General features: G+C 43.5%; 1 protein-coding gene across 3 annotated transcripts in view; it reads right to left on the bottom strand.

Annotated features, from left to right (window-relative positions):
• The window catches only part of LOC129711092 (zinc finger CCHC domain-containing protein 2-like), a 76,235-nt gene that overhangs the window by 21,622 nt on the left and 41,128 nt on the right, over nt 1–13,485 (bottom strand). For 2 of the 3 annotated variants that reach the window (XM_055658501.1, XM_055658483.1), the window contains exons 7-11: nt 12,608–12,691; nt 9,128–9,182; nt 8,548–8,680; nt 4,082–4,146; nt 3,654–3,742 (exon numbers count right to left, since the gene is read on the bottom strand). In XM_055658501.1, coding sequence (XP_055514476.1) covers nt 3,654–3,742; nt 4,082–4,146; nt 8,548–8,680; nt 9,128–9,182; nt 12,608–12,691 — 426 coding nt within the window. The remainder of the gene's footprint in view (nt 1–3,653; nt 3,743–4,081; nt 4,147–8,547; nt 8,681–9,127; nt 9,183–12,607; nt 12,692–13,485) is intronic. The other variant, XM_055658492.1, reaches the window with a different exon arrangement.

The raw sequence follows: 13,485 nt of genomic DNA, 5'->3' as shown, positions 1-13,485 counted from the left end.
ATAGAAAGTTCCGTTGTCATTTCCTTAGGATGACATTCCAGCATTTTCCTTTCGACCAAGGAAGTTGACTAATTTGTAATTCCTTAGTTTCCCACTGTAATTTTTTAAATAATGGGGTCGTATTTGTAACCTTCCAATCTATGAACTCTGTTCTTGAATCAGGAATTTTGGAATGCGACTACCGGTGTATTCTCCATCTTTCTAGCCACCTTTATCAGAAGCCTGAGTCAGAGCAATACAACGTGGAAAGAAGCCCTTTAGCCCAATTCATCCAAGCCAACTAAGATACCTAACCCAGCTAGTCCCAATTGTCTGTATATCTGGTCCATGTCCTTCATAACCTTTCCTATACATGTACCTAGCCAAGGTGTCTCTTATGCCCGCTCCACTTAGGAAAACTGAACGGAAACTTCTGGTGACCTTGCCCGCGACCCAAGGTTTCCATGAGGTCACCGGAGGTTTTGGTCAATCTCCCTAATGGTCGAAAGTGGTTTCCGCGTGGTCGAGGCTTCTTCTAGGTTGCTTCGATTATTTCAACATAATCAAAACCGGCCTCGACTAAAAATAGGTTGCCAGTGTAGTGGGGTCACTATTTACTTACAGGCAGTCGAAGGCCATCTCCTACGCTGAGCAGCTATTTTGATTGGCTCATTGGAGTTTCACGACCTAGAAGACCCACCGGAAGGTAAAATGCCTGCTAAACTTTATTAAACTTCTTAAAACTGTCTCCATTCCTTCTTCCCCCCTCCTCCCCCCTTCTCTCTCCCCCCCCCCTCCGTGCTCTCTAAAGGACTCATCGTTTACCTTCCTCTTCATCACGCAGACAGCGCTCCTCCGCTCTCCATGGCCCCCACTTTCGCGATGTGTGTGTGTGTGTGCGCGCATGCGCGCGGTCGGTAGCAAAGATCCTATAGGATCTTTGGTCGGTAGATGCAGCTCACGCTCGAGGCTTTCCAGGCGAGTGAGCAAAACCTCCAGCGACCTCATGGAAACCTTGGGTCACGGGCAAGGTCACCAGAGGTTTCTGTTCAGATTTCCTAACGGGGACAGGGGCATTAAGTGTACCCATCTCTACCACTTCCTCTGGCAGCTCGTTCTATGTAAACACCATCCTCTGGGCGAAAATGTTACCCCCAGGTAATTTTCAAATCTTTCCCATCTCACGTTAAAACTATGCCCTCTAGTTTTAGACGCCAGTCCCCTGGGGAAAAATAGTGACTGTTCACCTTATCTCTGTCCCACATTATGTTATATACCTCACCCTCATATGCTACAATGAAGAAAGCCCAGCCTATTCAACCTCTCTGTAGAAATCAAATCCTCCATATCCAGTAACATGCTTGAATTTTCTTTTGCACCGTTCCAATTTAGTGCAGGTACAGCAGGCAGTGAAGAAAGCTAATGGAATGTTGGCTTTCATAACAAGAGGATTTCAGTATAGGAGCAGAGAGGTTCTTCTGCAGTTGTATAGGGCTCTGGTAAGACCACATCTGGAGTATTGCATACAGTTTTGGTCTCCTAATTTGAGGAAGGACATCCTTGTGATTGAGGCAGTGCAGCGTAGGTTCACGAGATTAATCCCTGGGATGGCGGAACTGTCATATGAGGAAAGATTGAAAAGACTAGGCTTGTATTCACTGGAGTTTAGAAGGATGAGGGGTTATCTTATAGAAACATATAAAATTATAAAAGGACTGGACAAGCTAGATGCAGGAAAAATGTTCCGCCAGGGGCCGCAGTCTTAGAATAAAGGGGAGGCCATTTAAGACTGAGTTGAGAAGAAACTTTTTCACCCAGAGAGTTGTGAATTTGTGGAATTCTCTGCCACAGAGGGCAGAGGAGGCTAAATCACTGGATGGAGTTAAGAGAGAGAGTTAGATAGAGCTCTAGGGGCTAGTGGAATCAATGGATATGGGGAGAAGGCAGGCACGGGTTATTGATTGGGGACGAACAGCCATGATCGCAATGACCGGCGGTGCTGGCTCGAAGGGCCGAATGGCTTCCTCCTGCACCTATTTTCTATGTTTCTAATGACATCCTTCCCATAGCAGGCCAACCAGGACTGTAGATGGTACTCCATACGTAACCTTACCAATGTGGTGTACCACTTTAACATGATGTCCCAACTCCTGTACTCAATTTCCTGAGAAGGCAAGCATGGCAAACTCCTTTGTCACCCTGTCGCCACCTGAATGGATCCATGCACCCACATTCCTAAGTCTGTTCAACAACACTCAAAGTCATATCATTTATTGGCTGTCTTACCAAATGGCAACATATAACCATATAACAATTACAGCACGGAAACAGGCCATCTCGACCCTTCTAGTCCGTACCGAACACATAATCTCCCCTAGTCCCATATACCTGCGCTCAGACCATAACCCTCCATTCCCTTCCCATCCATATAACTATCAGGGCTATAACTTTCTAGCCCTGAAGAAGGGTTGCCCATTCCTTCTCTCCTAACCCTTTCCTCCAATTCTGAAATTCCAATTCCCCCCCCCTCCTCCTCCTCCCCCCCCCCCCCCTCTCCTCTCCACTTCCCCCCCTCTCTCTCTCCCCTCTCCTCCCCCCCCCTCCCCCACCGTCCCTCCCCTAAAACCCCCCTCCCCTCCACACACCCCTACCCCCCTTCCCTCCCCCTCCCTGCTCGCCACCTCTCCCCCTCCCCTACCCTCACCTCTCCCCCTCCCTCTCACTCTCCTCCCCTCCCCCCCACCTTTCCCCTCTCACCCCCCCTCCCCCCTCTCCTCCCCCCCCCCTCTCACTCTTGCCCCTCTCTCCTTCTTCCTGCCCCTTCTCTCTCTGCCCTCACTCTCTACCCCCGCCCCCTCCCCCCCTCTCTAGGTGTGACTGCAAGTTGGGGGCTATGCGTCAGTAGATAGGTTGGTTATGGGGTAAAGGAGCAAATTAATAATATTAATATAATATCAAGGGGGGTAATTAGCGTGAGTGCGGGGGGGGGGGGGGGGGGTTAGTTAGTGTGTGTGACGCTGCATGCCGCCTCCCCCCCCACAACCGCACGTTGGGGGAACAGACCCAACGGGTCGGCACTTGGTCTAGTATACTATATAATTGTGGAACATTTGTTCATCCACTCAGTCTCTGCACTCATCCACACGAACCTTATAGAAGGAAGAAATACCTCCAACTTTGCATTCAGGATTTCCAAACTGCCTTAGTTGTAACCGTGCTCTCCTGTCCTTTATGATTAAGCATTTCTACAGTATTTAATCTAAAGGTTTAACCACCTCTTGAAACAATGTATCCAGATAACATCCCACACTCAGCTGGTACATACAGTACTGAATCTTGCCTACCAACTCCAAGTGAAAACAGTTACTATTCATCAATGGATACCGTCAATTCCCTCACAAAACAGTTGTAATACATTACCTGGCCCACCCATCTTGACTAATTGTTTCCCCACCCTCCCCAATATACAACTATTCTCATCTTTACCACATCCAAGTACCTTGCAATATTTCCCACTAGATACTGCACTTGGCAGGCACTGCACAGTGCCTGGGCAGGATCCAGACTTTGTTTTCCCAGGTTTAACAAATTCTGAGTCAGCTGACTTAAATGAACCAGTTATCACAAGCAAATATGACCATAAATTAAAGGAATGACTTTGATCACTTCTTTACCTTTTCCTGATCCAGTCCACATAGGGGGAATTCTGAGAATGCCATTACCAACAGGTGCCCTTTGATTGCCACGGTCTGCCTTGTTTTTACTATGGTGGAACAAATAAAATTGGATCAGAAAGACAACTCATTTCTTCCACTGCAATCCCCTCCACTCCACCCACTTCAAAATGTATTCTAAACTACTGCCCTTGTATTTGCAAGAAAGTCAAGGCGACAATGCATTTAATGTTTATCAACCCTTACATGCTCTGCTCAAGCTAATGATATGAAGTCTTCAGTTGTACTGGAAATTACCACCAGCCTTGTTTCTCCAAATTAGTCTTACAACCCTTTCCTTTCTAGGGACATACAACTGGAATTACTTAACTTGCCTCAATGTACATTTTAAATAAACAAGTTCATTACATAGGTAGTTCAATACATACACATCAATGCGAGTGTTCAACTTTTTATTCCCAGATGAAGCATTTCTTTTGTCTTCCGTCAAACACTACAACAATGTGGAAAAATAAATGTATGATTAGATTTCATTGAATATTCTATAATAAGACCCAGTGAAGATGACGTATCAAAATGATCGATTTTTGTACATTCTGCTTTCTCATATTCCAACATATATTGATTTACACCATCAAAATTGTTTCATTACTATAAAAATATCATAATTCTTTCCCAAAAAATAGTATTTACATTGAACCAAATGTTATAATTTAACAGTGTGCAGGAATAGATGAACATGGGAATGTACATACATAACTCCTTTAAACCTAGTTTAATTTAGTGAGTAACCCAATTCCCCTGCATTCACCATTGCCACTTGCCTTAACAACCATCCATTCAATACAGAATCAGAGCACAGAAACAGGCCTTTCAATTGATGTTTTCAAGTGAGAGTTAGAATTAGCTCTTAAGGCTAGAGGAATCAAGAAATATGGGGAAAAGGCAGGAATGGGGTATTGATTTTAGATGAATGATCATATTGAATGACGGTGCAGGCTCAAAGGGCCGAATGGCCAACTCCTGCACCTATTTTTCTATGTTTCTATGTAACTGGTCCATGCCGACCATGATGCTATCTACACTAATCCCATTTGTCCCCACTTGGCCTGTATTAATCGCTTAAAATCCTGGCACATGAATGAAAAGCATTCTGTCCCTAACCCACCAAACCGATTAACTCATGTTACAAACACAGAACTCTGGATTACCAACTAAATTGCCATTAAATTTAAGGATTCTCAACTCACTGCTGAAATGAACATTACTTTTATTAATTTCTCAAAAAAAATCCTATTTACTTACTGCTAAACAGTAAAGGGGCTGTCCCACTGCGGCGACCTAATCCGCGAGTTAAGAAGAGTGCCTTCGACCTTAAAGCTCGAGGGCACTCACCTGGAAAACCTCGAGCTGGATCGACTGACCGCACACACACACACACACACACACAAACAAACACATCGCAAAGACGGGCGCCAAGGAAAGCGGGGGAGCGCTGTCTGAAATTCACACCCACGATGAAGAGGAAGTTAAACGGCTGCCACAGTGTACTGTAAGTCCTTTAGAGAGCGTGGAGGGGTGGGGAAGAGAATGGGAAGAGAAGGGGAGAGAGGGAGTGGAGACACTTTAATAAATATAATAAAGTTTAACGGTCATTTTACCTACCCTGATCCTGAAAACTCCAATGAGCCAATCAAAATGCCCGGTCAATGAAGGAGATTGCCTACGGCTGCCCTCGACTGCCTGTAACTAAATAGCGACCCCACTACACTGCACTACGAGTCAAAAAGAACCATGCCTACCAAATTTTACTCGCGGAAAGGTTTTCAACATGCTGAAAATGTTTTTGCGACCTAGCTGAGGCCGCAAGCATTCAGGAACTTCCCTCGAACATGAAGGAGAGTTCCAGTGACCTCATAGGACATTGTGTCGACCATGCTGCGAGTTTGAGTCGAGGGCAAACTCATCTAAACTCGCAGATTAGGTCGCCGCAGTGGGACAGCCCCTTAAGGGGAGAGGGGAGGAAAATTCAACTGTGACAAACTTCATGCTGAAACACCTCCAAATAAGGCATTCCTGACATAAGGCATTAATTACAAGCATCAAGATAGAATTCTTTCCAAATAGCTTTAACGGCATTTCTTTCAGGGGCTCAATAGAAATATAACCAAGACAGAGACAATTACACACTAATTAAACCAGACCAAACCAAAATATGGTAAAGCATGTTGGAACAAGTTTTAATTTCATCTCAGAGAACAGAGACTGAAGATTGACAATATACTATACATTATATAGTACCAGCTACTGCAAGTAGCTGGTACTATATACCCGACTCCGGTAGGTACTATATACCCGACTCCGGTAGGAGGGGGCCGACTGTGTCCACGCCACTGAGGACGTCCCGCAGCCCCGACGTCGGACTTGTATCACCCCGGCGAGCGGTCCTGCACATCGGGCCGCCCGTAGCTGCAACTGTGGAGGGCTTGGGGAGGCCCTGACCACAGGGAACAGTGGAGGAAGAGACTGACTTTGGTGCCTTCCCACACAGTGGGAAACTTTGATTCTGCTGTGTGGGGATGTTTTATGTTAAATTCTATAGTGTGTTGTGTTCTTTATTTTTATTGTATGGCTGTATGGGAATTTCATTTCACTGTGCCATCTGGCACATGTGACAATTAAATGTATCTTGAATCTTGAAAAGAGCAAAAGTTTTTGGCCAGTGTTGGGCAAATATTGGCAGAAAATCCTTACCCAATTCTTTGCAGAGACTTCCTAATATAATTACCATGGGAGGTCAGAATTGTCTGCTCAGATATGGAAGAGGAATCAATAATTGATATTATGCGTCATAACAACTGTTATTTTTGGTGACACTGTAGGGCTCTCGCTTAACCTTTTTTCCCTGTTGTCAGCCGGGCAACCTCGGCAGCTTTTTAGGTTGCCAAATCAGTTTAGGTGGACAGGATGCCTTGCATTACGCGTGCGATAATGTGCTCGGACATAGTCCGTAGTTACCAGTCGGAATTATGGTCAATGAAGCTTTCACATATTATTTCTGCTTCAAATAAAGTCACAAACTAAACATATTCACCAATCAAGACATGATATATACCACAATGACATGCAGCAAAATTACAATACAGTATCTCATCTCTTTTTACACGTTGCAATGAATGCAATTTCTATGATCTCTTTCCACTTCCAAACAAAAATATGGTTATTGAGCGTATGATCAATCTCGGTGAGGCCAAGTGCAGGCTTGGCGATCGCTTCGCACAGCACCTCCACTTAGTTCGCAATAACCAACCTGATCTCCCGGTGGCTCAGCACTTCAACTCCCCCTCCCTTTCCGAATCCGACCTTTCTGTCCTGGGCCTCCTCCATGGCCAGAGTGAGGCCCACCGCAAATTGAAGGAACAGCACCTCATATTTTGCTTGGGTAGTTTACACTTCTCCAATTTCAGGTAGTCCTTGCTTTCTCCCTCCTTTCCTTCCCATTCCCAGCTCTCCCACAGCCTACTGTCTCCGCATCTTCCTTTCTTTTCCCCGCCCCCCCACCCCTCTCGACATCAGTCTAAAGAAGGGTCTCGACCCGAAACGTTGCCTATTTCCTTCGCTCCATAAATGCTGCCTCACCTGCTGAGTTTCTCCAGCATTTTTGTCTACCCATTCACACAAGTTCTGTTATCCCAATTTCCTCACCCACTCCCTGCACATTAGGGGCAATTTTACAGAGACGAGTTAACCTACAAAGCCAATGCGTCTTTGGGATGTGGGAGGAAACCTACATGCTTGCAGGGAGAATGTGCAAATTCAACACAGACAGTGCCCGAGAACAGGATCGAACACAGATCTCTGCAATAGGCTGTTATTTTTCAGAGTTTGGTGTTTGGTGGTGGTGGGTCCACCAATTTAAATTCCATTTCTAATATTTTTGGAGGACCAGGAAACCAAGAAGCAAGAGTTACTCCAGGGAGTAACTGCAGCTCCAGGGAGTGATTCTGCGTTGTTTTTCAGCGGTCGCGGTGAGGCAGCGATCGGACAGCAATGGCGGCCAGAGCTCCCACAACGCAAAGGGTGGGAGAAAGTGGCCGACGCCGACCAGTTGCCGTGGCAGTGCGCATGTGCGGGGCCGCACATGCGCACAACCATGGCCAGCCGTGTCAAGCGGAGGCCAGAGACCCGAGCCGCGAGCGAGCGCCAAGCGGAGACCCGAGAGCGAGCGCCAAGCGGAGACCCGAGAGCGAGCGCCGAGCGGAGACCCGAGAGCGAGCGCCGAGCGGAGACCCGAGAGTATCCATCTCCTCTCAAAAGCCAAAAAGTGCAGGGTGGAAATCAGAAGTTTTCTTAAACAACTTACCACTTGTTTGTTTATTTCAGGTTTAACACATTTATCAAACAGTTGAATTCTGATTAAGAAAAGAAAACACCAAATCCCTAACTCTACTGGATAAGGGAAAGTTCATGAATGTTGGCCAGACAGAGAAAAATAACATTTTCAAGATGAGAGATGTCAGTATCAAATAGATGATATGGGAGCAAATTAGTGCTGGGATTCAGTTATTTTCAAGTGATTAACTCTGGCATCTGTAGGTGCCTGAAGCAATAGGGCATTGTACGAGAAAGAAACACATACATTGTATACACAAGATTTGTGTACATTGTGTATGCAAGCAAATAATTTCACAGTGCCTAGTCACATGTGACAATAAAGTATTCCTTCCTTCCTACACAATAATTCTTGAAGAAAAATGGTGTGGCAGGAGGAAAACATAAGAGAGTGAATAGATTGGATAGCAATTTAAAAAACAAGAAAAGTTCTGTGGTATCAACAGTTCAAAGTGCTCCTTAAGAACAGCAAGATTAGGTCAAATAAAATGTTCATACTCACATGTTCCATCACAGCTGTACAGTGTTCGGTGCTGTGTTTTGTGCTGTAGCTCCTTTTCCTCCAGTCCAAGGCACCATTTTGCTCAGAGTGCTGTAAGCCTACACCAATCCCTGGCGATTTTACACTCGGGACACTGTAAAAACAGATGGTTCGGGAGAAATTAACTAAAATATATTTTTAAAGCATGACCTGAAGCAGTGTCATTATGCGGGACTAACACCACAACTAATCCATGCACTAGACAATGAGAGTACAGACCATTATAACTAAATTTAGTTTCCTTTTCAAAAATAAGCATGTTACTCTCCATTCATTTTCAATTTATGAATTCCAAACTGGTAAAGCAACCGCACCCACCGAAAAGGTGTTGCAGGTTTTACCTATGTAAATCAGATTCACACAAGGCTTGGAAGCAGTTCTTTAATACAAAGACAAAGATCAGAATGTTTGTATGTTTAAAATAGTAGTGACTTTAGATTTCTCAACCATTTCTTGTGAATTGCAAAGCCACCAGTTGTTTTGCATTTTTATATCCAACCATTCCTACGTCTTCATAACCCAGAAATGGTACTAGTCTTACCTGCAGACTCTAGCTTTCCCCATATTTTTGTAATGAAGCGTTTGCTGCTTTCCATCTAGAAAAATATTAAAAATCCTACTTAAAATTGATGTCCAAAACCTTTCCATCTTAAAAAGAGCTATTCTTGGATAGATTAATTTTGATTTGCCATCACCCATACTCAGTCTGCAACATCCTGCAGAAATACAATTTTCTACATTTTTTTAAATTTGAATTCCTGATCGAGAAGAGACAGAAATCTTAAGTCCCATTTTTTAACAAATGTTTTCATCCATAGAATATGCAAAGAATAAGAAATTCAGGACAGAAAAATAGCCAGTAAAAATAGCCAGTAAGTACTGGCTACATAGATGGGAATAGAGATGCAATAACGACTGGAATGTTGACAACATGACAGGACTAATAGGATGAGACTTCACAATGTCAAATACATTTAAATTATACAGAAATATTGAATATTTTCACAATGAATTGGTTCACAACATATCCATTTGAATGTCGTATGTCAATGGTCTAGAGTTGTTTAATCAGCTCATGGTTCTACTAGATATTATGTTTAACAAACAAATTGTAAAACTTCATCCTTTTAAAACAATGCGAATCTGCAAATGTCTTCATGCAGTAGCACTATAAAATGATCAAATTAAACATCAAACTACCTTTAAAATGCATTGGTATGGCATTTACTTCAATGTTTACCTGCCTAAAAAATTCAGACACTTATTTCAATGTCAGATTAGGCATTTTGTTAATGCCTAAATTTGAAATTTTGTCACCTTTGTTTTTAAATCTGAATTTGATCAGATCACACCATTTATTGTATCTTCTCTGGCCTACATCACTCCAAGTTTTCCACATCTCTCTAGTTGCAGCTTCTTGACCATCCCGAATGTACACATTTTGTCATCATCAGCCTCATCTTTAGCAAATACCTTCTCCGTTCTTTCCTGATCTATCCAGGCTTTGGCCATCTATGCTAATATATCATTGTTTGGATTGACATTAAACTTCATTTGACATACTTTGGGACATATTACAACATTAAAGGCGCTGTATAAATAACAAGTGCAGAAGGATTGATAAGTTGCTTCCAGGTTTGTACGGTTCAGATTCCCTCTCACTCAATTCTCGCGAATACAAACCTGGTCAAATATCCAGTTTAACACCCAGGAGTTAATGTGGCAAACATTTGCGACTTTATTTTTGTCTTAGGTAGAGATAGCAAAACTGTACATAATACCCCAAATCTGGTCTCACCAAGGTCCTTTACAATTTTGGCAAGACTGTCTTGCTCCTGTACTAAAACAATCTTGCCATGCAGGCCAATATACTATTTGCCTTCCTAACTGCTTGCTACATCTGCATATTTGAAGACCAGCAGAGTTCAAAGAAAAAAAGGTCAAGCATTGAGGAGTCTAATTCATTGTCTCAAAAGAATGAGTGGCATGGAACGGGATTACGTTTAACATAGAAACATAGAAAATAGGTGGAGGAGGCCATTCGGCCCTTCGAGCCAACGTGGCTGATCGTCCCCCATCAATAAACCGTGCCTGCCTTCTCCCCATATCCCTTGACTTCACTGGCACCTAGAGCTCTATCTAACTCTCTCTTAAATCCATCCAGTGATTTGGCCTCCACTGCCCTCTGTGGCAGGGAATTCCATAAATTCACAACTCTCTGGGTGAAACATTTTTTTCTCACATCAGTCTTAAATTACCTCCCCTTTATTCTCAGACTGTGGCCCTTGGTTCTGGACTCGCCCAAATTTGGTAACATTTTTCCTGCATCTAGCTTGTCCAGTCCTTTCATAATTTATTTATTTCTATAAGATCCCCCTCATCCTTCTAAACTCTAGTGAATACAAGCCTAGTCTTTTCAATCTTTCCTCATATGACAGTCCCGCCATCCCAGGGATCAATCTCGTGAACCTACGCTGCACTGCCTCAATCACAAGGATGTCCTTCTCCAAATTAGGAGACCAAAACTGTACACAATACTCCAGATGTGGTCTCACCAGAGCCCTATACTACTGCAGAAGAATCTCTTTACTCCTATACTGAAATCCTCTTGTTATGAAGGCCAACATTCTATTAGCTTTCTTCACTGCCTGCTGTACCTGCACGCCAACTTTCAGTGACCGGTGTACAAGGAAACCCAGGTCTCACTGAACCTCCCCCTTACCCAACCCCATTGAGATAATAATCTGCCCCCCTTGTTTTTGCCGCCAAGTGGATAACCTCACATTTATCTATATTATACTGCATCTGCCACGCATCTGCCCACTCACTCAACCTGTCCAGGTCACCCTGCAACCTCCTAACATCCTCTTCAGAGTTCACACTGCCACCCAGCTTTGTGTCATCTGCAAACTTGCTAGTGTTGCTCCTAATTCCCTCTTCCAAATTTTTAATATATATGGTAAGCAGTTGCGGCCCCAACACCGAGCCTTGCGGCACTCCACTCGCCACTGCCTGCCATTCTGAAAAGGACCCGTTCACTCCTACTCTTTGCTCCGGTCTGCCAACCAATTTTCTATCCATGTCAACACCCTACCCCAAAATACCATGTGCTCTAATTTTTGTCACCAATCTCCCGTGCGGGACCGTAAAGCCTTCTAAAAATGTATTTCTAAAGAATTTTTAAAAACTATTGTTGTTTTGATAACAATGGTTAAACTAAAAATTAGCACTTCACATTCCAACAGTTATACTCTAATTGATGATCTTTCCAGGATAAGGACTCTACAATCAGATTAAATCAGAAGTCGGCAAGATGGAATGTAACAATTCTATCATTAATGTGATATATATGTCCACTACACATTTTACAGCACCCTTGCTTCCAAAGTCTTTCTGGATTATCTGTTCTGCCAGATCAACAGAGATCATGGCTTCTGAAAGGAGTCCAAAGGTACCAGAACAGTCCGCCTAGGAGTCCGAGATACCAGCCCGCAAAGTCGGCCTTGGAAGTCAGCTGTGGGAGCCGATCTGCCATCTCCTGTTCGGCCAGAGTTCCAGAGCACCAGCGGGAGGGGGATAATTCGACCCTGCCGATGAGCCTTGGAAGTTGGGTATGAGAACAGATCTGTTGGCTACAGCCGGGCCGGAGTTCCAGATCCCTGACGGCAGGCGGTAAATTTAACCCGCTGATTGGCCACGGAAGCTGGCTATGAGAATGGATCTGCCGTCCCGGACAGGTCGGAGTTCCAGAGTTGCCCCTAGCTACAGGAGCAACTTCGACCTGCCAATCAGCACAGAAGTCCCGATGAGGTTGAGATCGGCCCAAGAACCACGTTTGGGGAGAATTCCAGGACGAATTTCAAGTGTGCTCTCGTGATTTTGTCTAGATTAAAGGAGGAGCTGGGCCATTATTTGCTGGAAAATCTGTGGTGGACGTGTATATACATTCAACATTACAGATGTTGCACTTAATTAGCAGTGCCAATTAAAAAGTACACGCGCAAAATACAAAGCCATGTACCTTCTTCCTGACTGGAAGCTTCTGAACTGTCTTCTTTGAAGTGCTCTGTAGATTTAGACAATTTTAACACTGGCTGTAAATTTGCTGTAAAAGTAGTGAGGTGATTAAAAATAACTCAATCTTTATTATTCATGATACTGCATTGAAACAAAATGGAAAGACTATTATCAAGCTAACTGTAGATTCACACAAGAACTGCAAAAGGTCTCTGTAAAATGCCTGCAGTACCATACTTTCATGTAACATTCCCTCAAGAGCATTCACCTTCATAATTTCTTTTTTGAGAGCTCCAAAAGCTCCAACTATCCATCACTCCCTTAAAAAAAAAAAGACAGGACCATTTCTCTAACCCATCTCAACCCAATTGCTATAGGAACCACCATCTTTGTTAGCCATAATCAGATGTAACTATTCCAAAACACACACACACACAATCCCACTCATGCAAAACAAAGAATGATTTTAAGAGCAAAAAGTTTAATACTTTTCTTGGTATATAAATATGTGGCCCAGAGGGTTTCCCCACTTTTAGAAAACAAAAATAATCTTGGTATTTCCTACACCTAACTCATGAGAAACGGAATGACCCCTTAGCCCCTCAAATTGATTCAACAAATTTAACAAATTCATTGGGAATTTCTGAAGATGTACGTGTAAAAATGCTTCAATTTCCTGAAGGCTTTTGATAAAGTGCTGCATTAGAGGCTATTGGGGGTAAATGGTGTATTGTAGGAGATAACAATGGCATGGATAGAAAGAAACAATGGGTCTTCGTCTAAATCAGTGCTTCTTAAACAGGTGAATGATTCACCCAAGGGCGAATGAAATTATTTTGGGGTGAATGAAACTAGAGGGGTGAATGAAGGGTGAATTTAATT

Source organism: Leucoraja erinacea, chromosome 2 (assembly GCF_028641065.1).
Source record: "Leucoraja erinacea ecotype New England chromosome 2, Leri_hhj_1, whole genome shotgun sequence".
Taxonomy (NCBI): domain Eukaryota; kingdom Metazoa; phylum Chordata; class Chondrichthyes; order Rajiformes; family Rajidae; genus Leucoraja; species Leucoraja erinaceus.
This window is presented reverse-complemented; position numbering and strand designations above follow the sequence as displayed.